Here is a 25,071-nt window from a genome sequence, read left to right on the forward strand (position 1 = left end):
GTTTCGTCTTTTTAATTCTTCAGCCAATATTCATTAAAACATCCCAGATTAGAAAACAGTTCTGCTGTGGAGAAAATATTCCTTCTGTGTCTATCCTTCAAGTGGCTTGTTTTTTTCAGAGAGAAAACCAAGCAAACAAACAAAAAACACAGTTGTTGAAAAGACAAGATTATTTAATTATCTTGCAGAGAAGCAGCTAAGTATGATTTCTCATCACTAATTTTGGACATCCAGCACTAGGGAGCCAGCCTTGAAGTGGGGGTGGGTTGACAGGAAACCTACACTCTTTCCCCAGACAGTGATATTTGCCTTCCCTTCCCTTTTATGTTTATTCCAAACCACATTAAATCTGAGATTCAACATGGTTTCTAGGCAAATGTCCCATTACAGACGAAAAGAGCCTGGTTGTCTTCTCCAGGAGGGCTACAGGCACTGCCAGTGCAGGCCATCCTAGCCCAAGCTCATCAGGACATTATTTTTAACCCTGGAAATGCATCAAACCAAGTTGTAGCTTGGTGTGCGTAAGAAAAACAGGAACAAAAACCAAACCAACAAGACTACCCCCCAAACACGAAAGGAAGTATATATACTACAAACTACCTTACAAAAATAGGTGGTCAATACATGTTTTCTTCTAGTCAGTTATCAGGAATTATCAGTTGATACAGAAGCAGCTGCCTGCCTTGTTTTCATTCTCCCTTTGATGATAACAGGACTACTGAATTTGAATTTGGCCACTGATTACCAGAACGTAATAAAAAAATCTAACAGTATGTAATGGTAATGTAATAGTAAAATAGTACTCCTCTAAAAAGGAATTTAATAATGTTCTTAAAGTTCATACAATGACTGAATAAGGCTGGATTTCTTTTATTGGTCTTAAATGAGAGATGGCATAAAACAAACCATGCCAAACTAACACCTTGTAAAACCATAGAGTATTATGTACACCTTACTATCTCATCAGATTCTCCCTGATTTGCCCTAGTGACAGAAACTATATGTAGCAGCTGTCAAGAACTTTTATTTATACAGCTTTTGTAGTTTCTCAAGCTCAAACGGAGTGCTTTTCATGAGGTTTTCTGCCCCTGCTATGAAACAAGAAGAGCTTGGAGGATTTCCTTTAATTCCATAGAGAGTTAACACTAGCCTCTTCCTAGCTCTGCTTCCAAGACTGCAGTGGCAACAGGCATATTTTATCAAGAGACAAATACACCATGATTACCTAAGGTGTTAGTCAGTGCCCAACATCAGAGAAACATTTAAAACAAACAGAAAATGAAAGGATTAAAGCACTCTTAATATTCAGCACCTGGATTTAAAAGGAAGATACTGTAAGACAGGAATACTCAGGCAAATAACTAAAACCAATAAAAAGTGGGCATGTCCAAATGGGAGAAAACAGAACCAAAAACATCTCCCAGCACACAGTTAGAGAAGACAACTACCCTCATGGATCTGGTAGGTTTGCGGTACAAGCAGTGAGAAGACAACTCTTTAGCAGATAGATACAAATATTTAAGAATGAGAAAATTTATACAGGAGGTCATGATGTTTGTAAATGAAATTAAATTATACAAAAGCAGAAAGCTACTTATTTTTAAAAATATTCCCACAACCTCTTGCTTTTGCAGTTCTAAGGGTGCAGAAGGAGGAAAACACCCCAAATCAGTAACTACGAAACTTCTTCCATTCCTACAAGACTGCTCAGTTTCCATCTCTAGTGTCCTTTGGTAATGCCTGAAAGATGACCAGACTGGAAGATGACCTTTCACGCTTGAAAAGTACTGGAGTTTCAGGAGCAGGTGCTTGATCAAATGTGGTTTGACCAGTTCAAGAAACCCTCTCAGCAAGTCATCCAATTACATTTGAATATTAGCAGAAAATAAACATAATGCAAGCAAATAAACCTGGTGTGTTGGACTGACCCTGACTGGATGCCAGATATCCACTAAGCCACTTTATCGTTCCCCTCCTTTGCTGGACAGGGAAGAGAAAATGTAACAGAAGGCTCAGGATCAAGGTAAGGCCAGGGAGAGATCACAGAATCAATTAGGTTGGAAAAGACCTCTGAGATCACAGAGTCCAGCCTATGACTGAACCCCACCTTGTCAACTAGACCATGGCACTGAGTGCACATCCAGTATTTCCTTAAACACCTCCAGGTACAGTGATTCCAACACCTCCCTGGGCAGTCCATTCCATTATCTAATTCACCCCTTCTGTGAAGAATTTCTTCTTGATGTCCAACCTGAATCTCCCTTGGCACAGCTTGAGGCCATTTCCTCTTGTCCTGGCACTGGTTGCCTGAGAGAAGAGGCCAACCCCCACTGGGCTACAACCTCCTTTCAGGTAGTTGTAGAGAGGGATAAGGTCTCCCCTGAGCCTCCCTTTCTCCAGGCTAAACACTCGCAGCTCCCTCAGCTGCTCCTCACAGACCCTTGTGCTCCAGACCCTTCACCAGCCCCATTGCTCTTCCCTGGACCCACTCCAGCCCCTCAATATCTTTCTTGTAGTGAGGGGCCCAGACCTGGACGCAACACTCGAGGTGTGGCCTCACCAGTGCTGAGTACAGAGGGACAATCACTGCCCTGGTCCTGCTGGCCACACTACTGCAGATACAGGCCAGGATGACATAGGCCTTCTTGGCCACATGCTGGTTTATGATCAGCTGGATGTCAACCAGCATCCCCAGGTCCTTTTCCACTAGGCAGCCTTCCAGCTACTCTGCCCCTAGACTGTAGTACTGCATGGGCTTGTGGTGGCCAAAGCGCAGGACCCAGCACTCGGTCTTATTGAACCTCATGTAATTGGCCTTGGCCCATTGTTCCAGCCTGTCCAGGTCCCTCTGCAGAGCATTCCTACCCTCCAGAAGATCAACACTGACCCGACTTCGTGGGGTGAAGATCACTCACCAGTTATTCTCACAGGCAAAACAGGTTTAACTTGGGGAAATTAACTGACTTTATCATGAGTCAAATCAGAGCAGAATAATGAGAAATAAAAACGAAATCTTAAAATCGACTTCACTCCTGAATTCTCTACTTCCTCCCCTCCCAGCCATGCAAGAGAATGACAAATGGGGGCTGCGGTCAGTTCATCACACATTGTCTCTGCTGCTCCTCCACCCCCCCCCCCAGGACAGTCCTCCAATGAATACGTTCACTGCTCCAACATGAGTCTTTGTCCTGGCGTCAGCTGGGATTATTAATTTTGTTCCTAGTGACTGGGTACAGTGCTGTGTTTTGGATTCACTATGACAATAATGTTGATAACACACTGATGTTTTAGTTCTTGCTGAGCAGGGCTTACTCTAAATTAAGGACTTCTCAGTTTCCCATGCTCTGCCAGTGAGCAGGTGCACAAGAAGCCAGGAGGGAGCACAGCTGGGACCTGAATTGGCCAAAGGGATATCCCACACTATATGGCATCATGCTCAGTACATAAACTGGGGGAGTTGGTTGGGAAGGGCTGATTGCTGCTTGGGGACAGGCTGAGCATTTGTCAGCAGACTGTGAGCAACTGTATGGCTGAGCACCACTTTCTTCTTGAGTTTTATTCCCCCCTCTCTTATTTTCTTTACCATTATTATTGTATTTTATTTTATTTCAATTATTAAGCTGTTTTTATCTCAAGCCACAAGTTTCACCCATTTCCGATTTGCCTCCCCATCCCACCAGGGGCAAGGGGGTGCATGTGTGTGTGAGGGAGTGACGGCACGGTACTTATTTGCTGTCTGGGTTTAAACCACAACAGCCCTTCCCATGGGCTACACTTAATCAACTGCTCCAGCTGGGGTCCCTTCCACAGGGTTCAGTCTTTCAGGAACTGAGTGCTCCAGCATGGGTACTCCATGGGGTGACAGGTACTGCGTCCTTCACACATCCACCCGCTTTGGTGTGGGGTCCTCCAGAGGCTGCAGGTGGATCTCTGCTCCAATGCGAGTCTCCTGCCTCACCATGATCTTAACTGCAGGCTCCAGGGGAATCTCAGCTCCATCACCTTGAACACCTCCTCCCCCTGCTTCTTCATTGACCTTGGTGCCTGCAGAGCTGTTCCTCTCACATATTCTCACTCCTATCTTTGCAGCGTCACTGTGCAGTTTTTTCCCTCCTTCTTAATGTATTTATCTCAGAGGTGCTACCACTGTCACTGGCGGGCTCAGCCTTGGCCAGCAGTGGGTCTGTCTTGGAGCCAGCTGGCATTGGCTCTGTTGGACATGGGAGAAGCTTCCAGCACCTTCTCACAGCAACCACCCCTTCAGCTCCTCTGCTAGCAAAACCTGGCCACAAAACCCCAATATACTTGGATTTGAAGACTAGAATACTAGACATACCATTTGTTCTTTTATCTCCCCTTTTGCCACACCGATGTAAAATGCATCAGTTGAACTATGAAAGTGGAAGTAGACATAAGACAAGTCTTAAAAAGGGAAGCATTTACAGAAGACAATGTGCAGTAACATCTTGAAAGCAGATGCACTTTACCTGGAGACAACAGTTTCCCATTCCAAAACCCATAGCATCCATATATATGTAGTCTGGCTTAGCTGCCTTTGCTGCTTCTCCATCATCATTAGGAAATGTTTCAATAAAAGGTGATGGCGTGTTCTTATCTTTAAATACTGTGTGGAAAATACAGGCACTCAGTAACTCAGAGCATGAGACTAAACAATTATTTTGAAAAACAACAAAGATAAGACTGAATTTACTCACTTGGTACATTTATCACAACCTTCTCTCCTCTTCGGTGTCGAATGTTTCTGGTCAGCGTACTACAAAAGAAGAAAAGTTTTTTGAATTATATCAAATTTTCTCTTTATGCAAATATTTTTGCAGCTACCTTCTCAACAATTTTTAGGGTTTCAGAATGTCAACTTTCTATTTATTTTGAGCATTTTCCTTCAGGAGGCTTCTTTTCCTAGTTTTAAGATAGACTGTAACATATACAACACTGAATTTTTCTCCAGTAAAGTCAGTCTTATTTTGATGGACTTCACAGTACTATGCTGATAAAACAGTCAGAAGTAAAAGGCTACGGACCTGAAGAATACAAGAGCAAGTTAAAAGGTATGCTTAGTTTTTAAACAGAATGATTTTCATAGTCCAAAGTCTCACCTTACAGTGAGAAGTACATGGTCCATTTCAGAGTAACTAGGCCAAGCTACTGAGTACAGAGATGTCACTGTGACACACCTAAGCAAGAGCTGGATTAACTGTGATGGAAGCATTTAGGCACAGGATTTCAAACTGGAAACCAGTTTGCAGTAGCAAAATCAACACTTTTTGCACCATAATAGCATGAACTACTGCATAAAGTTCCTTGAATTTAACAGTGTATTTTCTTAAGACACTTTGAAAAGAAAATACAGGTCATCACAACCATTTCTGTCCAAGTCAAGTCCTTGTGATATCTGCAGCAACTAGCTACTGTTCCAGTAATGCACAGAATTTGCAGGTTTGTCTATGATATTTAGGCACAGAAAAAATACTCAACTTCTCAAACTTCACAAAAATATTCTTACCTAAATCTAGGATGTTTATTGATGGCTTCATCTGGAAAAAAGAGGGATTTTGAAGCTCCTCCTTCTACTGGTGTTGGCTTATATTCCGGCAGTGTAAACCCAGGACACCCTAACCTATGTAACACAACAATGAGATCCAAGCTGTAATGAAAACAGACTGTGATTTTAGAACGGTCGGATGATCAGATTAGTATTCTAGTAGACAACCAGCCAACAACCAGCTTCTGCAGTGGTTAACACAGCCTTTTTTTTAAAGAAACCCCACTAGTCTATCATTAGACAGCAAACATGGACATTTTCAGCGGCTGAAGCAGGAAACTTCAGTACTGTGTGGGGTACACACACATTCTAGTGTGTTAGTGCTTGTTATTAATACTGACACGCAGCTGCATTCTGTGCTTTAAAGTTTATCTAGAGGATACAGGTTAACTGCCAAAGTAATTTATCCAGTTCTGCTCTTAACAATCTACCCCTTTTAACATACATACTTAACCAACTCCGTAAGAATTAGTGGTAGTTTCAAGTGGTACACATATCCTAAGTCTTTTAACACTTCTATAGCTCTGGAAACCCCAGTGAGGCGAATGTCATAAGCAAAGAAAAATTGCAGCTATTAGGTGTAAAATGCTGAGAGATATGCAAGATAATCAGAATACACCTCTCCCCCTCGGGAAACTCCATTTTAAGTTTCAGAGTCACCTGAAACAAGAATAAGCTTTCAGTACAGCTGAGACAAAGGAACATTTGACAAGGTTGAGGTAAAGTAGCAGATTAGTTTCTCCATGTTGCACAGTAAAAAGGGGAAAGATTGTGTCATCTTGAGAGGCTCTAGTATTTAGATGGTTACAAAAAGTTAGCTGATAAAATTACAAACTACTCAAAACATCAGGAAACACTCACATTTCCAAGAACATTATTTATGCTCAACACAATTTCAGTATTTCAATATTGTTTCTTCTTCCTGGTTTCAGTGTGTAAGTTGTCCTACAACTTCTAAACCCAACTTCATCACTTACCTAAATGCTACACTGTGAACTGCAGCCCTCCAGTCCTCAAGAAAGAAAACAATTTTCTGGTCCAGTAGTGAGGATTCACAAATTTAGGAACTAGGGACACTCATTTAGTATCTAAGCTAGATTTTTAAAATATTTAAGCATTTTCAAATCATTCACTTTTAACTGAGTTGTTTTAATTTGAATAAGCTTACTTCTTTACTTTTCTTCTGTCTGCACTCTAACAAGTTTTTTTGTCTTTTCAAATGCACAGATTTTATTATTACATGTGTACATGCACAGATGCACACAGGTGTACGTACATGCTGTTGTAGAGACAATGTGGCAAAAAACTTCAATCCCATGAAACCTCAGAAATATATAACCTCAGACTCCAGTCACACCAGCAGGGACTTGAACGGCAAGATAGCAAAAGGGAGAAATAATAAACTAAATTAGGCTACCCTAGGGACAGCAATCTCTGAGGGATTGACCCCTAAGTAATAAACAAACTACATTTCATGATTTACTGGCTTTCACTGAAGTCCCATGTACCGCTCCTACAGTGACGTAAAAAGTACTTATCTGTATCTACAAAGTGATGAAGAACTCTTCTCCCTTTAGTCCCTGCAAGACTGGGTCCAAAATGTTTGTATGTAAAATTTATTAAATGACATAATGTAGTTGTAAGGTTGCAGGGGAAAAAAACCCAATTCTGTAATACACTGAGAACTACTTAACCACTTTAATAAGCTCTTATTACATCTAGTACCACTAATAAAGTGAAAGTAAATTTTGTCAACAGAGTGTTCTTAAAACAGCATTCATGGGGCATTATGCAGACATTTTGGCACCTTTACTGCTAAGTCATATTTTGTATTGTTCCTCCTCTCAGCAAGAAATTTGGGCTATCACACTCTGTATTACACAAGAAACTAGCCAGTAAGGCCAGCTGCTTCTCTTCTACTGCAGAGAAACTTTTTTACCATTATAAGCATAATCACCTTCATTCGCTTCACTGACCAGGCTACTTAGAATGAATGTAATACATCTCTGCCTAGAATTATATTTGAAAGGAATGTCACAAAATACAGTTTCTCCTAGATAATGAAGTTCATCCTGAATTTAATTTCTTCAGTAACGTCTTTACAACAATAAAAAGGATGAAATCTATCCTTTCTAAGGGTATTAACCCAGGAGAGATGCTCTCCTTTCTAGATTCAGTAAGTAGAGTATTGTATAATAGAAGTACTAAGTCCAAGTGCTCCAACCTACCAGAAGCTTGCATTTAATTCAGCGAAAAAATAGTATTAAAAATTGATCAGGTTAGCCATGTTTTGCAAAACTGCTACTTATAAAGATCAAAGTTTGCAAAATAGGTAAAGAGAAACCTTTTCTATATAATTTTCTGTATCAACTCAAGAAGGCGGACTACTCTCTACTTAGCACTTTATGTTACAAATATTCAGTAGTCTCTCCTAATACAAAATCGTCACAGGTTAGAAGCAACTTAAAAATATAGAAGATGCTTATTTGCTTGTCTCATGGCAAGAAAAATTTTAGGAAACACGAGTGGAACATCAAGCCAAAGTATTTTAATCAAATAATATTTTTCTCTGTTCCATTGAACAGTTTAGCTATATGCAGTAAGGAGAAGAGGAAACATGGCATTACACTTCAACAACCATCTCACCTTGGAAATGATGTCACTGTGCAAACAGCCTCATTTTCTTTGAGTACAGAAGCAGCCTCTTGCCGTCTTTTCCTCATGTTGTCTTGCACAGTGTTGAATTCAGACATGGTTCCCCCATATGGCTGTCCAGGTGTCCCTTCAATCATGTAACTTCCATATTCTGGTCTCCAGAGTGTTGGGTGACTATGATGAAAGAAGAGCAACATTTAAATATTTGTGCAACTTCAAAAAACATTAATTATTTGTGAGAATTTCAGAAATTAATACCACTTGCGAGAAAAATCTCCTATACTTGTATATTTGACAGAGGAACACAATGTACCTTGCAATGTAGCTCACCATCAGGAAGTGGTGAAAAGAAAGCAAGGCGCAGTTTGGCAGTAATAGCGCTGCTGTGTAGTACAATAAGCAGAATTTGCCTACACCAAAATTGCAGTCACCCTTAGCATCTGTATCAAGCTTTGTTTTTCGGGGTTTTAACTGGAACCAGAAAATACAGATCACTGCTGTTTTTCCACAGGAGAGGATAGGGAAAAACGTCCCTGCCACTCTTACATCTACATTTCTAGTTCTTCCACAAATGGGAGAGTGCTCCTACAGACAACAGGCTTCCCCTATACAGCCCTCACTTGCTCCTGTAGTCAAGAGATACGGGAGCAAGTGCACACACATGTATATTTTATGGGACATGGATTACTGTGTACACACAGACACAAATCAGAGCAAGACAAAACAAGTACCCGCACTGCAACTTTTGTGGGCTCACCATTACATCCTCCTTTATTTCAAAGCATAATACAAAAAGTGCATGGACTGCCTGCAAGTCTGCTCAAAATCTTTCACTTCCTGAACCCCAGATTTATCTGAAAATATCAGTATCTGTGGTTTACAGTTTTACCAAGAGCAGACTTGAATGTTAAGCCAGGTTAACAAAATTTTGCACAGTACCATAACAGGAGGATAAAAAAAAAAGAAACTGGAAACAGCTACTCACTTGGGGTTTACCTTCTCCCCCTTGTCTTGCAGTGTTTGAAGAACTTCTTCACCACAGAGTACCAAGCGCACTTTCTTATTTTCATGGTCAAATTTTACCAACATATATTCCACCTTGTAAATAATAAAAACAAAACAAACAATTAAACAGTAAGGTTTTGTTCAGACACAAACACATTGGCACAATTTTAAGCATCAAGTGAAAAAAAAGAAATCACACTGAACTTCATGTAAGTTTAAAAAACATCACTAACTATGAATGCAGTAGGCAATCCTAGCAAAGATGGCTGCAGGCTTATTTCATCTTGAATAAAGAATGGAAATGCCTTGAAATTTCTTACCCTCCATTTCTAATTGGAGACACTTCACAAAAAAACTCCTGAATTTGTATTTGCCTTCACATTATTTTTAGACAAGAAAAAATTAAAACATGCAAGCTATATGCAACCCACAAACATTTCACTGTCATCCCATCAGTCTCTGCTGCCGACAAAAAAAAAAACCCAGACAAACAAAACCACCAAAAGTCGTTCTACAAGACATCCATTTACACCCATCACTTGTGGCAGCTATTACGGACTAGCACTGTGTCTCATTTTCACCACAGAAAGCCCACAGCTGTTGGTGACAGCATCAGTCCTCTCATTATGACACTCCAGCTCTTGGCATAGCACAGTGGTTTTCACCGCTGCTTGATCCAGCTTTGGTGCCACATTTTCTTCCCCTCCTGCCCAGCACCATACCTCGCCCCCACAGCTCTGCCTCCTCGCCCCTGTCCCTACTCCAGGCTGCAACCCACACTAGATCCAACAAGCTACTCGTGACAGCAGTGCTGCATCCCAGCACTAGAGAATATGTTCCTCCAACAGACATTATCTGAAAGCAGCCAAACCTGGAACACCCTCATCTCAAACTTCCTGATCTCCCTGCACACTTGCTGTCAAAGCTCCCATAAAGACTTTCAGAGTGCTACCCAGCGCAGCAACTTAACAGCTGCTTATAGCCCTTCAATACTTATGGATACACTCTATTTGCTAATACCTCTAGGTCAGAGGATGCTTAGCAATGTTCTGGGAAGTGTAAAAGACAAACCAGCTCCCAGGTGCGATGTGTTGCCTACCATGTGGAAACAGAAGTCACACATGGAAATGCATTGCCAGAGGATGGGCTTTCAAACCCTGGTTGGACCAGCAGTTACAGGCAGTGCCTTTTGTTGGAGGCTCTCGAACCACTGCCTCCAAGACTTCCAAAAATCATCTAGTCCAAACATCAATTTATAGTTAAAAATTCAGGTTGCAATTTCACAGCTAGGACTATCACTGTGCTCCTCAGTTTCATTTTCCAACACTGTCTAGAGCCACATCCCTCTGTATTTAACAAATGTGACTGCTCCAGTCCCAGGAGTTCAGACTCACACAAGATGCTCATGGTTAAAGTTGCAGCATACCAACTCATGGCAATTTCTATTTTGTACAGAAGTCTGATGAAAATAGGAAAGCAGCTTGCCAAAACACAGGGAACTTGTGCTGTATTTCACAGCACACTGTAAAGCAGATTTGTGATCTTCACGTTCTTCGGCTGCTTCAGTGTCCATGGAAGAGTTATTGCTTACTACTGTGACAAAAAATACAATCCTCTGTTGGGATTTGTGATTAAATCACAAGCAGTATTATCCAACAGTGTTTGTAATTCTACAGAATCTGATCAGAGAAACTCTGGAAGGACTCATCCAGCAATTATACACATTTACTGTATGTTTTCTAAGTTCAAATTTTAACCTCTTAGAGAACAAATGATGATTTCTAGTTTCTGTGCAGATTGCACTTTCTTGCACAGTATATTCTGTCAATTGTGTGTATTATGCCGCAATAATCTACTTGCGATAACTACAGACTATAGTAACCAGAACACAGTCGAGCACTGATTTCGTTATTACCCAGCAGCAGTCTCTCCAGTGTCATTTGACCCTACTATTGGAAAGCAAAAGGGACTTCAAGTTTCCCTACCATGTTCAACATCATCTCCTGCTTTGTAAAAGTATCATTCTCACTAGGAGCTGGCCTAATCTAGAAGGGGTATCCAAGTCCACAGGTGAGAGTCATACGGATGGATACAGAAAGGGCATCAAGCTGGACACATGCCCAGCCTCCCCCCAACATTGCCTGTAGGAATGGGTAACAGAAGGGAGAGCACAGGAACTACAGCTGCTATCGAGGGACCCAAAAATTGAACACTTGTCCACCTTTACATGAGTATGCTACTGTGATTAGCCGCCTTTCCTAGAAATCCCTCTCCAAATGTAGCTGTAATAAGCTGGTGGTGAGAAGACTGTACTTTTCTATAAACCAAATTAATTGCAAGTTTAAAAAAAAAAAAAAAAACCAAAAAAACAAACCACGCCAAAAGTGTAAAGAAACACTAAGCCAAGAAGGCAAACCCAAAGAAATCAAAGTGCTTCATGTTTCAAGTACAGTAGAGAATATATTGCATTTATCCATTCCAACTTTAGAAACAACTATTACTTTTGCCTCCACAAACATTGACTAAATCTTCAAAGCTTAACACACGGATGATCTGCCATTAATTTTAATGAGAAAAGAAAAAACTTCAGATGACTGCCAACAGTTCTGAGTAACCCACAGAGCATCTTGACAACAGAGGGACTGGCTGAATGGGCACCCTTAAAGAATGTAATTTCAGCTCATTAAAAGATTTAGCCTACAGCTACAAAGAAAGAAACAAATTCAGAGTTCACACACTTTTACACTCAGCTTCAGGTCATCATTCACAGACTTCTCACATGTTTTTTATCCACAACAAAGTTCAGAGAAATGCAGCCAAGCTGAGAGAATCAGCATGCCTGGCAGAGATTCTAGTCCAAAGGCCAAATATAAGGGGCTTCACCCAACATCCATAATTCATTATTTTGCTGAGCTCTTTAGAGTTCACTTTTCTCTAAAATTTTAATTAGGCTCCTTAGCAAGAAGCAAAATACACATCAGATCAAACTACTGATGCAGATGGCTGACCAGCAGCCTTGCTTAGAGCCAGCGAGGACAATGTGCCCTGTCATGGTAATGAAGGTGGCCACTTTGGACCCATGCTTCCAGTCAGTGCTCTCATCGTGCAGCAAACCCTACACATCTCTGTCTTCTGGCTGGCACATGCTGCAAGGCTGCTGATGACAGGACATGGCCTCCCAGCCTCTCCCTGCAGACAGACATGCTCTGTGCAACCTCAGTGGACTAATCTCTCCAACCACCCCTGGGTCTGCCTGGCTCGCAGAAGTTCTGTGGTACCTTACCAGGCAAAGGAACAACAGTTTGGCCAGCACGGTTGCAAAGCGAAAGCCGAAAATCCAACACCCCACCCGCATCCCAGAGCAAGCCTAAACAAATTATTGTTCACAGTTAAATGCATTAAAAAAGCAAATACATTCTTAGTTAAAGCAAATACTCGGAGTATAACAGAAGTACCCATGAGCCAACACAAGGAAAAACTGTTCTTTAGTGGGCTCCTTCCTCTTAATTACTGTCTTGCAATGTAACTTCATCTACAGAGCACTTCCACGCCAGCTCCGCTCCACTCCATTGCCGAATCTTCTCAAGAAGCAGTATGCTCCATTAGTTTGCTAGCAGAACAGCACCCAGAATGGTGTTACTTCACTTACTATCACCTTTTCTCACAGTTGGCTACCAAGAAAATTTCAGGCTTTTGAAAATTCTTTGATACCGCCTCTGTAAATACAAGTGAGACCTTGAAGCCTCTCACTGTGGAGAACCACAACCAGTCTCTACTCATTAAGGCAAACAGTTGTGCTTGACTTGTCTGGCGGCAAAATGAAAGATGACAGCTCTCTGGAAATGGGTAAGCATGTCTGAAATTGTGTTTGAATGCCTGAGTTATTTAACCATAATTACACATATTATTTCTGCATAAAGTATGCCTCTTAAAAATGAAGGGGTATCAGTGAAACAACCCATTAGTAATAATTCTAAGGAACAAGGTGGACCGAAGCCGCCACCCACGCCACACTGCTGTCCCAAATGCAGGCTTGCTGCCCTGGGTGCAGTGCCAACACCAAGATGAGGTATTTCTATTTAATCATAGAATCTTCAAGGTTGGAAGAGACCTTTAGGATCAGCAAGTCCAACTGTCAACCCACCACTGCCACCGTAATTCCTAAATCCCTAAACCATGTCACCGAGCAAGACGCAGATTCCTCTTCAACACCTCCAGGGATGGTGACTACCACCTCCCTGGGTAACCTATCCCAATGCCTGACCACCCTAATGGTGAAAATTTTTTTCTAATGTCTAATCTGAAAGACCCATGTTTCAGCTTAAGGCTGAATATTTCTTTATTCTAATTGGTGCAAAGCAAGGAACTTGGTGATAACCCACAAAAGGCTGCTAGCTCCCCTATCACTAAAGCTTTATACCATTTATACGTTTTAGCAATTGACTAGATTAAGTACAAGTTACATAGTTCTCTTACTAATTCTAGCTTCTGTTGGTTAAATAATTCTCTTGCTTCTCATCCTAATTAGTCTGCATGCTCAGTACTTCTCCTGAGTGGGTGGGTTTCTTGAGTCAGTGGACCATGGTGGTGGGAATCTTTCCCTGCCTGAATTACCTTTTACACAGTTGGAACTGATCTCAGCACAGTTGCTGAGTTGGCTTTGTTACTTTCTTACTTACCTTGGGAGTTCTGCCAAATGTCCTTGTGGCCCGTAAATTCTGTGTCCTTTGCGCCCACTATCAGTAGTACATCCTTCTCCCCAAGCTTTGCTAACCTCTCTCCCTAGACCTAAGATCACTGAAGCATGTCAAGCGCTAAACCTTAACATGGCAATTCTACCAACAAGTAATTTATCTTTCTAATGCATGGATATCAACATATCATCGTCCAAATACTTGCCCTGGTAGTGGTCTGCTTCCCAATGTGAAAACCTGTCCTTGCACACTCAGTTTAACACTATCATGCTAACTACACAGGGAACAAAACCTATCTAATAGTTAAGAGTAAAGCCTCTGCTGTAGCATTGAACTTTAAAATCTTTTTAACATTCAAAGTGTTTGCCACGAGGTACTTCTGCCTATGAAAACACTGGTAAGCACGAAGTCTGGACCTCTGTAAGCTCAGAAGTAAGGTGCCAAGATTATATAATAGAAAAAAACCAGTTTATAAGAATCATTTGAAGAGAAGCTTTTTTTAAGAGAAAAGCGATGAAGAAAGCATTGCTGCATGCTTTCTACGTGTGAAAAACAGTACCTGCATTAGCCTTGTACCACGCTCCTGACCATTGATCTCAGATGTGGATGCCCCATCCCTGGAAGTGTTCAAGGCCAGTTTGGATAGGGCTTTGAGCAACCTGGTGTAATGGAAGATGTCCTTGCCCATGGCACGGAGTTTGACACGATAATCTTCAAAGGTCCCTTACAACACCAACTATTCTGTGATTCTAAATAAATCAGATCATAGGTGACTCATGGACCAGTGCTGTTTCTCAAGGACAATCTTAATGACAGCTTCTTTCTCCTTCCACTGGACAGCTATTGCCACATGTACCTGGAGAAATTTTTAGCAGTCTCCTCACATGAACCTTCCTTCAGGCCTGGAGCTTTAAGAGAAATTGAAAATTTTTCCTGAACATCCAATGAGGTCTCATGGCTATCATTTACTGTTAACAAAAGCCACTACCAACATTTAAGTATTTTCACGCAGTTTGCCTCATACGCTTACGTATACAGCAGAAAATACCCCTTTCACTAGTTCTTAAGCTCACTTATGGAAAAAACAATAGCTCCTCCATATATTTATTCATCAGTTAATGCATTACTAAAATACCATTATCATTAAAAGACAGTCTAGAGGAGAATAAAGTTTTAATAATCTGACTGTTCAATGAAGAACCTCTGCCACAAGTTTTCAGTGTTAGATGGAAAAAGCAGATTCTATTCTGTAGGTACAAATACTTCTGACGGATGTAAAGCATAATACCCAAAGTCGGTTTTTTTGATGCAGTTATCTTCTCAGCACTGCTGTGATAAACATGGAGTCACAGAACTAAACAGCTGGTAATGTACCTTTAATTAAAGGTTTACTTTCTTACAATAAGTCTAACCCCTGAGGGAGCAAATTTCAAAGGAAAGCAAGTCTGGAAGTGCCACAGAGGCTGGTTACCCTCTTTCTAGCCAGCAAGCCCCCAAACTGTGCACTGGCATGAGGCAAGGCATTTCCACACTCATGAGATTACCATGGATGTTCTCTGCCACAGAAATAATTTCAAAAATCTGCAACAGGAGAACCAAGATTAAAATGTAATGCCCAAAATGCTTAACTCTGATTAAGCAGATTGGAAGTGGAAATCCAATGAAAAAAGCATCATCTTCAACTCTAAACAAAACCAATTCATAGAAGGCATGTCCCAGAAACAAAACACAACTCATGTTTTACATTACATTGACAAAAAAAAAAAAAAAATTAGGAACTTCTATGCCACATTAAATATTATCATAGACAAAGAAAACAAAGGGGATGCAGAGGCTCTCATCTCAGCCAACACAGCCAGCCCCAACTAAGCGCTCTTGCCTGTTCTCCCTCCCATGCGACAACATCAGGGCTGCAGATTTTTTTGTGCACGACACAACGTGACTAGAGAACCTTCTGCACACACCCCAAACCAGGAAGCTGGCTTATTGAAAACTAAAATTGAGAAGTTATAACCATTTGCATGATTCTAAAGAAGTAAGATGTGGTGCATTACAGAAAGAAGTGTCATCTTTGACTTCTGTACAGTGTAACACCTGAGGTTAGTATTATTAAAAAGACTAGGATCATGTTAACTTTAGATTTCTGCAGCAAAGACAACTTTTTTATTAATTCACCTGTAAAACAAAATGCTCCAAGCTTCTAATTTGCCTTTTGCATCAGAAAGAAAAATAAAAAACCTGAACAACTGAATATACAACATCAACAACAAAATCTTTCCTGCACTCATCCTTCTGATTCACCCTTTCTCATACTGTTAACTAAAATAAGGCATCTGCACAGCAAGAAGAGGTCCTGAGGGAAAAAGAGGAATTACAATAGAAAATATCCCATGACAAAACCACAGCAATCCACTTGATAGCCACAGAAGGACATACACTGTGAACAGAATATTTTGTTATCAGAAATACACAAACAATAGGTAGTTTAAGCTTCTCTTACTAAATTCTGAGATTGGGAAGGAGGAAATCAATGTTCACCATGGGGGTGGGTCAATATTTATGACCAACTGCAGCTTGCTTTAGGGAAAAAAACTCCTAAAACCCCCCCTAAAAACCACCACACCAAAACAGCCCTAAAAAAACCCAAGCAAGCAAGCAAGCAACCAACCAACCACACACACAAAAAAACCCGTAAATAAAAATCCAAACAAAATTCCACACAACAGAAAACCCCCAAACTTCCAAAGTGGTTTTCATTAATTACAAAATTAAATTTTCAAAGAGCATCTCAATATAAACTCATCTCAGTGCGTCTTGCACTGTCACATGCACAGTGCATCTGGCAGTAAAGCTCTCAGGTAGGTCACTGGTGCTGCACTACAACCTATACACATCTTATCACCTAGCCACTGGAAGAGCTGAGCAGAGGGAGATGAGCAAAATTATAAGCCATCATGGGGTTAACACACTGTGCATGTTTTGAAAGCAACACGGTTTACTTTAGGTTTTCCGTGATGCCAGGATTAAAACCAGGCAGAAAAAGTAGTTTCATGAGAGTCAGTTGAAGTACCCAGAGAATGAATTAACATGAAGATTCTTCAAGGGCACTAATCTTGCTCAAGTCAAGATTTAACGAGTTGTATTTCCATGCACTAGTGTATTCATTTTAGAGGTTGCATACATACACACTCATGGCTGTCAAGCAGCATAAGCTGATACACTAACATCATACCTTCAGATCCAGCCCCAGAAAAGCCACTATTTGAAACAGGAGGTATCCATACAAAAAGTATTAAGGAAGTTATAATCTATTTGTAAACAAGTAATTCCACTGTCCCTTTATTTAGCTCAATAAAGCTCAGAGAGAAAGAGTGAATAAGCAGACACGTGACAGATAACGAAATCATTCACGAGTGCTGCTTCCCCCCAAGTGGCCAGCAGGTGAGCACATCGATTAAGACAGCTCCATTGAGATGCATCCGCACATGCCACATTTGGCAGAGGCCATCATCAGGAATTTCTGCATTAAAAAAATTCAAAGACAAATTCTGTTTGGGGAATTTTGCTGGGGGAGGGGGAGACTAAAAGCATTTGTCTTAAAATGACAAGAATGCAAAAAAATTTCTAAGACTGCAGGCTACCATTAGCTTTATTATAGGCACAAGATTACCAGGAACAGCTTTTAGAAAGGCAATTTCTGCACACTGGTATATTGCAGCAGTTTGTACAAAATGAGAATGTGAGATCATCATAGTACTGAGTATGAATCTGTATTAATGACTTGGATTAATTTTTTTTAAAGACCACATATTATTGACATTCTGGAAAATGCAACAACTATTTTTTGTGATTCTGTTTTACTTATAACATATAAAACAAAGAGCTAGTTAGAAAGTTTCAGATAAACATTAAAGAAACCCCACAACTCACTATACAATTATCTGAGTGGTTTGGATAGATGGACAAACATCTTGCAGCACGTAAAGTTTAAAGAAACTGTAATAAACTGTCTATTCTTGTCCATGTAAGTCGATGTCTATCTTGGCTTCAAAGCTATCATGTGCCATCTTGTTCCACAGGGCATCTAGGCTTTGTAAAATATGCAATTATCTTAAAAGGACATCTGCTCTTCTAGCCCATTAAGTTAACCAAGTTTCTTGTAAAATGAGAAACGAACATTACCTTTCTGTACACCATGATGCTCTCTGAACCTACTCCATCAGTTCTGGTCCTTTCTTATCCCTTTTTGAACATTTTTATGAATGTGCATCTGTCTCTCATCAAGCTTCACTGGTTGTCTTCTAGCAAAGAGATGATGAAAACTTCATCTGTGTACTTATTTCACGCAGCTGGTGAGCTAGATTCACCATTGCTATAAAATGTCCTAGATTTTGTTCCTGGTTTTTAATGGGTGACAGACAAACTGGAGCCTCAAACTGCGTGCATATGAACCCAAATTCACTTCCTTAATATGCAGCAATAATTTTACCAGTCTGAAGTTCTACAAGCTGTAATGTAACATCTCTGATCATATAATTTACACCTTGCTACTGCCCTGGAAAAACCCAAAAATGTAACAGGCTAGAAACTGTAACAAGACATTAATGCAATAGGTAGCTTCCTGGGAAGAATCACTCAAGAGGAAATAGAGCTCTTTTCACAGCCTAACCTTTCATTACGAAAAAGGAGAAAGCTTTCAAGAGAGTCATGCATCTTCTATCAGAAGCAACACCTTTGGGACATTCTGGTAAGAAACCTCTGGCCTCTCGTAGCTCCTGAGAAGGGCTACTTTGCTTCTTGCATGAGGAAGTGCTCATTAGCACATGCTCATTTTAGTTCTCATTTAACTTATTTACAAGGTATAATTAAAAAACTAAAGGATAAGGAGGGGAATAAATTGAGTGTACAGGACAAAGATCAAAAGAAGCTTAAAAAGGACTGAGGTAAAAGGAAGGAAAGAAAACAAAATCAAACTAGAATTAACTCAGTAAGATTTCAACTTGCAAGCAGTGCAGCAGTACATTTTTCTTGCTGCCTCATACACAGCATTATCAAATCTATTTAAAGGCCTCCAAATTTCACTTCAAGTTTCCATTAAGAAAACAAATTTTAAAAAGTTGAAGATGCTTATTGTATGCTAGGTCCCCACTTTGATGGGAACAAGACTCATACACAACAAAAGAGTCATTACGTCCAATTTCACTAAACAAGGCTGAGCAAGTCAGATTCCCACTTCACTCACATGTACTTTAAAATAAACTGTCATGTTCTGCCCATGCTTGCTTTCTACATATCTTCCTTCTGAGATATCCCTCTGGCAAACCTTTCTTAAACTTTCTTATGCTGAAACAGCTCCTCCTCAGTATTTACAGACTGCGGAAGACAAGTATTACATGCACATGTGCATACATATGTAAACATAGTTCGGTGTGAAATGCTGTGACTCGTGGTTGTGTGTACGCTCAGCACAAAGCAGCAGCAGTGAGCCTTGCCAAGGGCCAGCCATTCCACTTGTCTGATCCGAGTGTCCGCATAAAGCTCCAAAGGGAAATTTAAGCAACATCCGTCAGAGGAATGCAATCAGCAGACAAGAGGCACTGAACAGCACAGGAGACAAGTAATGCACTGGCACAGAAAGGAGCTTTTTGGGACAAAAGCTAGGAAGCTGCAGAATAGGCTAGCATCTGCCAAGCTGCACAAATTAATAGTTTCACATAGTATCTGCTAACTCTACTGGAGTACTGAAAAGTTGCAGGTTTTTGATTCTGCTGCACAAAAATAAAAAAATAAACAATGATTACAACTCTGCAACCCCAAAGTCAAGCATACATTATTGGATGGAAGAGCAAGATGAGAACACAAGGAAATTGTACTTGTTAGCATGACAGGGTCTCACCAGCAGATGTAATTGTTGCCCAAACTTTGTGAGCATTAAGGCAATGAGAGTAAGAGTTTGATGACGGATAATAAGGTAGTTCACTCTATTGTATTCTCCACAGTCAGGAGAAGTCAAGCATAAACAGGGAGGTCAACTGTCAGTTTTAAATGAGGTAGAAGGATGATTAAGAGGCAGAGGACCTTCACCTGCAAATACAGATTTAAGGAGACCTTTAGAAAGCTTTTTTTAAAGCAACTCTTACTCTGTTACACTCATATTTGATTGGCTTTTATTTTTTACCATTACAAAGGCTTCATGGTTGTGGAAAACAGAGTAAAAAAGGACTTACCTCAAAACAGACAACAGCTCTTGGTTCTATTAACCCTGCAAGCAATAAAAGAGCTGACTTTTCAAAAGGCAGCAGAACTAGTGGTTTGACCTTTCCAGCTCTTTACTCAGGAGAGGATGGGAGCACTAGGGAATGCTACCCCGCAATGTAAGCTGTGATGCTGTCCCACTCCCTTCAAAACAGATGCCACCACCATGCTCTGTTAGCACTTAGCCGTAACACTTCTGTCTGGCACCCAAGAAACAGCACATGAGGATTCCCCACAGTTTCATTCCTTTGGAACTCCAGGGAATGGAGTCCCTAGGAGGTTACAAGCACCCCAAAGGACCCACACAGTTCTGTAATGAGTCTTACAACACGCAGGGCAAAGTGGGAGTCCTGTTGAAAACAAAACCAAAGCAAAGGCTGGTATCTACAGTCATGAGCAAACACAGTATTTCATTTTTACAATGGCATCACCTAGATGAGGAACAACCTTTAAAGTATTCACAGATATGCCCTGAAAGACAAACTCAGTATGTGCTACTGAAGTTGGGTTTTTTCTCATAAACATTCCTTAAAAAAAATTTAAAAATACATTTTTCACTAAACACAGTCACAGAAACGTCTCTTGAACACAAAAGTAATTTTGTTTATTCTGATTTTATCTCTACCATTACATGAGGGCTGTCATCTCCATTCTTGATTTCTATCTTCAACAAGTTTTTAAAACAATTAAACACCCTCAGGCTATGACTTTTTACATGAAGGTCAAAGTGCACAAAAGACTTTTTATGAAAACTGTCCAATTAGTCAGTTGATTCATCTAAGCTGCATATAAATGTGGCGCCACTTTCTAACAACTGAGAGGAAAAATGGAAAACAAACGTACTGCCCTCTGCATTAGCCTATCTACAGCACAGCTCCAGTAAGTTATGGACCGAGGTACGGTTTTGTGTTTGCACAAGAGCAGACTGGCTGCAAGTACCTGGGCCTTTAACACACTCCTAAATGCTGCGTTACATAAAAATATATAACTGCATAACACAGCAGAACAAAGTTGCCACACCTAAGTTTATCAGCGTTTGCTAAAATGAAGAGGTAGGCAACAACCCAGGTTACCTGACCTCCTCTGAATGTTCACAGACATTTCTAATACAGCTCTCAGCTCCTTATCAAAATCACATCTGTAAATGATACTGCTCTTAAAATCCTGCCTCTTGCCATGCTGCAGCATGGTAGAAGAAAACTGTGAATCTCCTTTAACACAACGCTCCACTATTTACCCAGCATAACCACTTTGTTCAGTATGGTCCCCAGGCCAAAGGAAGAATGAGGCTCCCAGAGTCCAGTCTCACCATACGGCTAAGATTACCAAGTGATCAGCTGCGGGTGCTGCAGGCACTGGTTGTACTTTCCTCCACACACTCCTGCTACTTTCCTTACATTAAGCAGAGCTTGTTGGGTCTACCTGTGAAAGAGCTGAAGCTCTGCTGAGAAAACCAACCACCCTAAAAAACTGAATGGAAGTAGTTTTCTGCTGGGTTAACTTTTTGAACTCAGATGGCCAGTAACAACACAAGGCAGGCAGCAGAAATGCGAGCCTGGAACACAGGGAGGGAAGCTGAACCAGCTTCCTAGTGGGTCAGCCTTAGCTATCTTGTGAAATCTCACTCTGAGAAAGCAAGGACAATTAAAATCTAACACCCATTGAAAAACGAGTACCATCTCTTAAAGATTAATGAAGAAACTCTCTAGCTAAGTATCAGAGCAACAGGAAGACTCTGTCTATATTCCTGGACTCAAGACTGTGAGGCCGTTTTGTCAGCATAACTTCAGTCATACAAGACATGTGGAAACACAAACATCAGACAAGGATAGATAAAAAAAGTATACTTAAACTTCCTGAGTCCACACCACTCCAGCTGCAAAACCCTGTGGTGTAGACTATACATGCTTTCATTAAACAAATTTCAGTAGCCAAGCCCCCACTCACTCATGGAAGCAGCTCCCATGTGCTGACGTTTGCCCTGCTGTTAAGTGAATTATGACAGGGGTTAATTTAAAAAAGAACAGACTTTAAGAGACAAGTTCTATCAAGGCGCACACAGTGAACAGCATTTTCCTCTGTGAAAGAGCACGTGTGAATAGCTGCTACTACTGGAATAAAGTTTTCTCACAAATGCCTTTGCTGCTCAGAAAGCAATCTGTGCATGAGACAGAGATGCAATGTATCCGGGTCTGCTCTTCCAACTTCCCTGCAACCTCATCTAGGACAGTTCAAATGACCAGTGCGGGATCTCACCAACACCACAGACAAGGAGAGCTTCTAGCTCAGCTCACGTGAAGCTGCTCCCTGTCTCCTGGGGAACTGATCAATGGAGGAGGCAGCCTTTGCTCCTCGCAGAGTGCTGTCAGGCTGTGGCACAATTGAGCGCAGGTTTACAAGGCAACACACCTAAGACTAAAGTTACAGTCCTCGGGCACAAAGCACCTGTAACAGTGTTCAAGTCATGACCCGAGCGATCATGCTGATCCTTGTTCGGAAGGCAGCCTGACAGGTACCAAACGCCCAGGAAACTCTGGGGTAAAGCAGGGCTCAGCAAGTCCCTTTCACACAGGGATACAGGAGGAACACGGCGCGCGGCGACAGAGCCGCCACTGCAGAGCCGCCCGCCCATCCCCGGTCCTGCTTTCCTCCCAAAAACTGAGTCTGAGTCCAAGGCACTCGAGGCATAAACACGCTTTACTCAGACTCATCAAGAGAGCATAAACAGACTCCGGAGAAGGAGCGAGTGCTGCCGAGCAACACCGCCCCGGGAATACACCTCCCGAGGGGCTGCCCGGGCAACCGACTGGTGCCAGGCGGAAACACTGAAAGTTGTCCTAGCGCTTCAGAACCGCGGGTGATAGCGGGGCAGCCGTGCTGCGCAACGAAATGCGGCGAGCGCGTGTGTGTGTGCGCGAGGTAAACAAAGCCCCGCCGGGCAGCCCGCAACGTCCCCTCCCGCCGAGCGACCGCGGCCGAGCGGCCGGGCCCGCTCCGGGGCACCACGGCCGGCACGGCCCGACCCGCGCCGCACCGAACGCCACCTGCGCCCGCGCCAGGGGTCGGCGGAGGCCACGGCGGAGGCCGCGCCGGCAGGGGTTCACCCACCTCGTCGCCCCACTTGAGCACGTCCTTGTGGCGGTCGCGCAGGGCGCGGTAGATGTGGAGGAACTGGAGGATGCCGTGCCGCCGCACGTGCTCCGCGTACCGCCGCGTCTCCTCCCAGCTCAGCGGCGAGCCCTGCGACAGCAGCCCCATGCCGGCCGGGAGGGAGGGAGGGAGGCCAGGGAAGCGAGCGGAGCCGGAGCGGAGCCGGAGCGGAGCGAGTGCGCCCGTGCGCGGTGCTCTCGGGGCCGCGGGTGCGCTCGCTGCCGCGGTGGCGGGACCGAGCCCGGCGCCGCACGTGACGGCGGCCGCGCGTCACGCCGTGACTCAGCACTTTCCGCCGGCAGGCGCCGCCCCCGCCGCGCCGAGCGCGGGGCTGAGCGCGGCCTGGCGGCCCCGGGGCGCCCCAGGCGCGGAGCCGCCGGGGAAGGAGGGGAGGGAACGTCCCCGGGGAAGCGAAACCCGGGGAGCCACGGCGTCGGCAGTGCCCGTGAGCGCCGCTGCTCCGAACGCCCGGCGCACGCCCCGGGCACGCGGGAGGAGGCGCCGCTCGCCTGCGCGAGGCGACATGGCGGCGGGACGGTGTCCCCGGCCCGGCGGGGCAGGACGCGCCACGTCCGGCCGGGCCGGTGTTCCTGGGGGAAAGGGACCCTCGTGGGCCTGAAAGCGCCGAAATGAAGGTGCTGATTGAAAGGCCCCAAGGCGCGGATAGCGTGCGAACGCTGCTGTGTATTTTACAGATCAGAGCACAGTGCAAAAGCGCGATGCTCGGAAGGGGTGGAGGGAAATCCAGAGAGGTCACACCTCATCCCCCATAGATCCTCCTCTGCATCTCTCCGGCTGCGGAGACCAGGTGTTGTGGTATCAAGCATAAGCCCAGCTCGTGAAGATGTTGAAAATGAGTTACCTGGGAATTGTTCTGGAGGGAATTGGGACAGCATTGTCTCAGGAAAGGGGATAGGGGGGCGTGTCAAGGCGTGTATTTTACATTTGATAAAATGTAAAAGGCCCATCAGTGCTAGTCTTTACTAAATGAAGAGACAAAAGGCACTGAACGTTAACATGGAGGGAAAGTTTCTCACTGCTGAGAAGCAGAAATTCATTACTCCTCGAGCCTCGTTGTTACATCCACAGAGCTTGTCATAGGCTGCAGGAACAAGCAGGGCTGGTATGTAGTAGGATAAACTAAGGCTTTGAGAATTAGTAAGGTATTTTAATTGTCATATAGCCCACTAATGGATGAACTATATTATTAGATATTTCATTAACTGAATGACTATACTTACAAGAACTGCTTAATTGCCTTTATTCCAGGATATGAGATGCCTAAAGGAAAGAATAAGTTCCCAAGATAGTAGACTAATAAAACTAAAATGCATTAGTGGAAGATATCAAATATTGAAGTAAAATGACTCAAAAGTATTTTTAATAACCAAGTTTGTACACAAAGGGAAGCACTGACAGAATAAGAACAATCAGTAATCATTTAAATTACAAATATTTAATTTATAATGAGCTGGTTTTTAGGAGCTCTTGTTTTTTTAAAAAAAACCCTCATGTTTTTGGCTGAAATTGTACAGGCCAGCCTGATTGAAAGCAGTGCTGTTGCTGTAACTATTGTAGATCTGGAGATGGATGGTTGAGTTAGTTTGAGGGACAAGAAAACAATCTTTTCTTCTAGCTAAAAAATCCCACAGCCTTTTTTATTTTTGAAACATCAAGAGGCCAAAAGTCGCACACTTGGCAATGGCATTCTGATGAGGCATATCCCTGATGTGAAAGCCAAGTACTTTA

At 42.5% G+C, this 25,071-nt stretch overlaps 1 protein-coding gene across 4 annotated transcripts in view; it reads right to left on the reverse strand.

The window, feature by feature from the left end:
- The window catches only part of GCLC (glutamate-cysteine ligase catalytic subunit), a 37,140-nt gene extending 13,569 nt beyond the window's left edge, over positions 1–23,571 (reverse strand). Inside the window, exons 1-6 of one of the 4 annotated variants that reach the window (XM_042016789.1) lie at positions 23,281–23,571; positions 9,204–9,316; positions 8,210–8,392; positions 5,525–5,665; positions 4,716–4,774; positions 4,488–4,624 (exon numbers count right to left, since the gene is read on the reverse strand). In XM_042016789.1, coding sequence (XP_041872723.1) covers positions 4,488–4,624; positions 4,716–4,774; positions 5,525–5,665; positions 8,210–8,392; positions 9,204–9,316; positions 23,281–23,430 — 783 coding nt within the window. In that variant the 5' untranslated portion in view covers positions 23,431–23,571. The remainder of the gene's footprint in view (positions 1–4,487; positions 4,625–4,715; positions 4,775–5,524; positions 5,666–8,209; positions 8,393–9,203; positions 9,317–23,280) is intronic. The other 3 variants (XM_042016790.1, XM_042016791.1, XM_042016792.1) reach the window with 3 other exon arrangements.
- Between the last annotated feature and the right edge of the window lie 1,500 nt (positions 23,572–25,071).

This window comes from Corvus kubaryi, unplaced genomic scaffold, assembly GCF_017639235.1.
Source record: "Corvus kubaryi isolate FWS band 111438036 unplaced genomic scaffold, C.kubaryi_AGA036_p1.0 split3-73, whole genome shotgun sequence".
Classification (NCBI taxonomy): domain Eukaryota; kingdom Metazoa; phylum Chordata; class Aves; order Passeriformes; family Corvidae; genus Corvus; species Corvus kubaryi.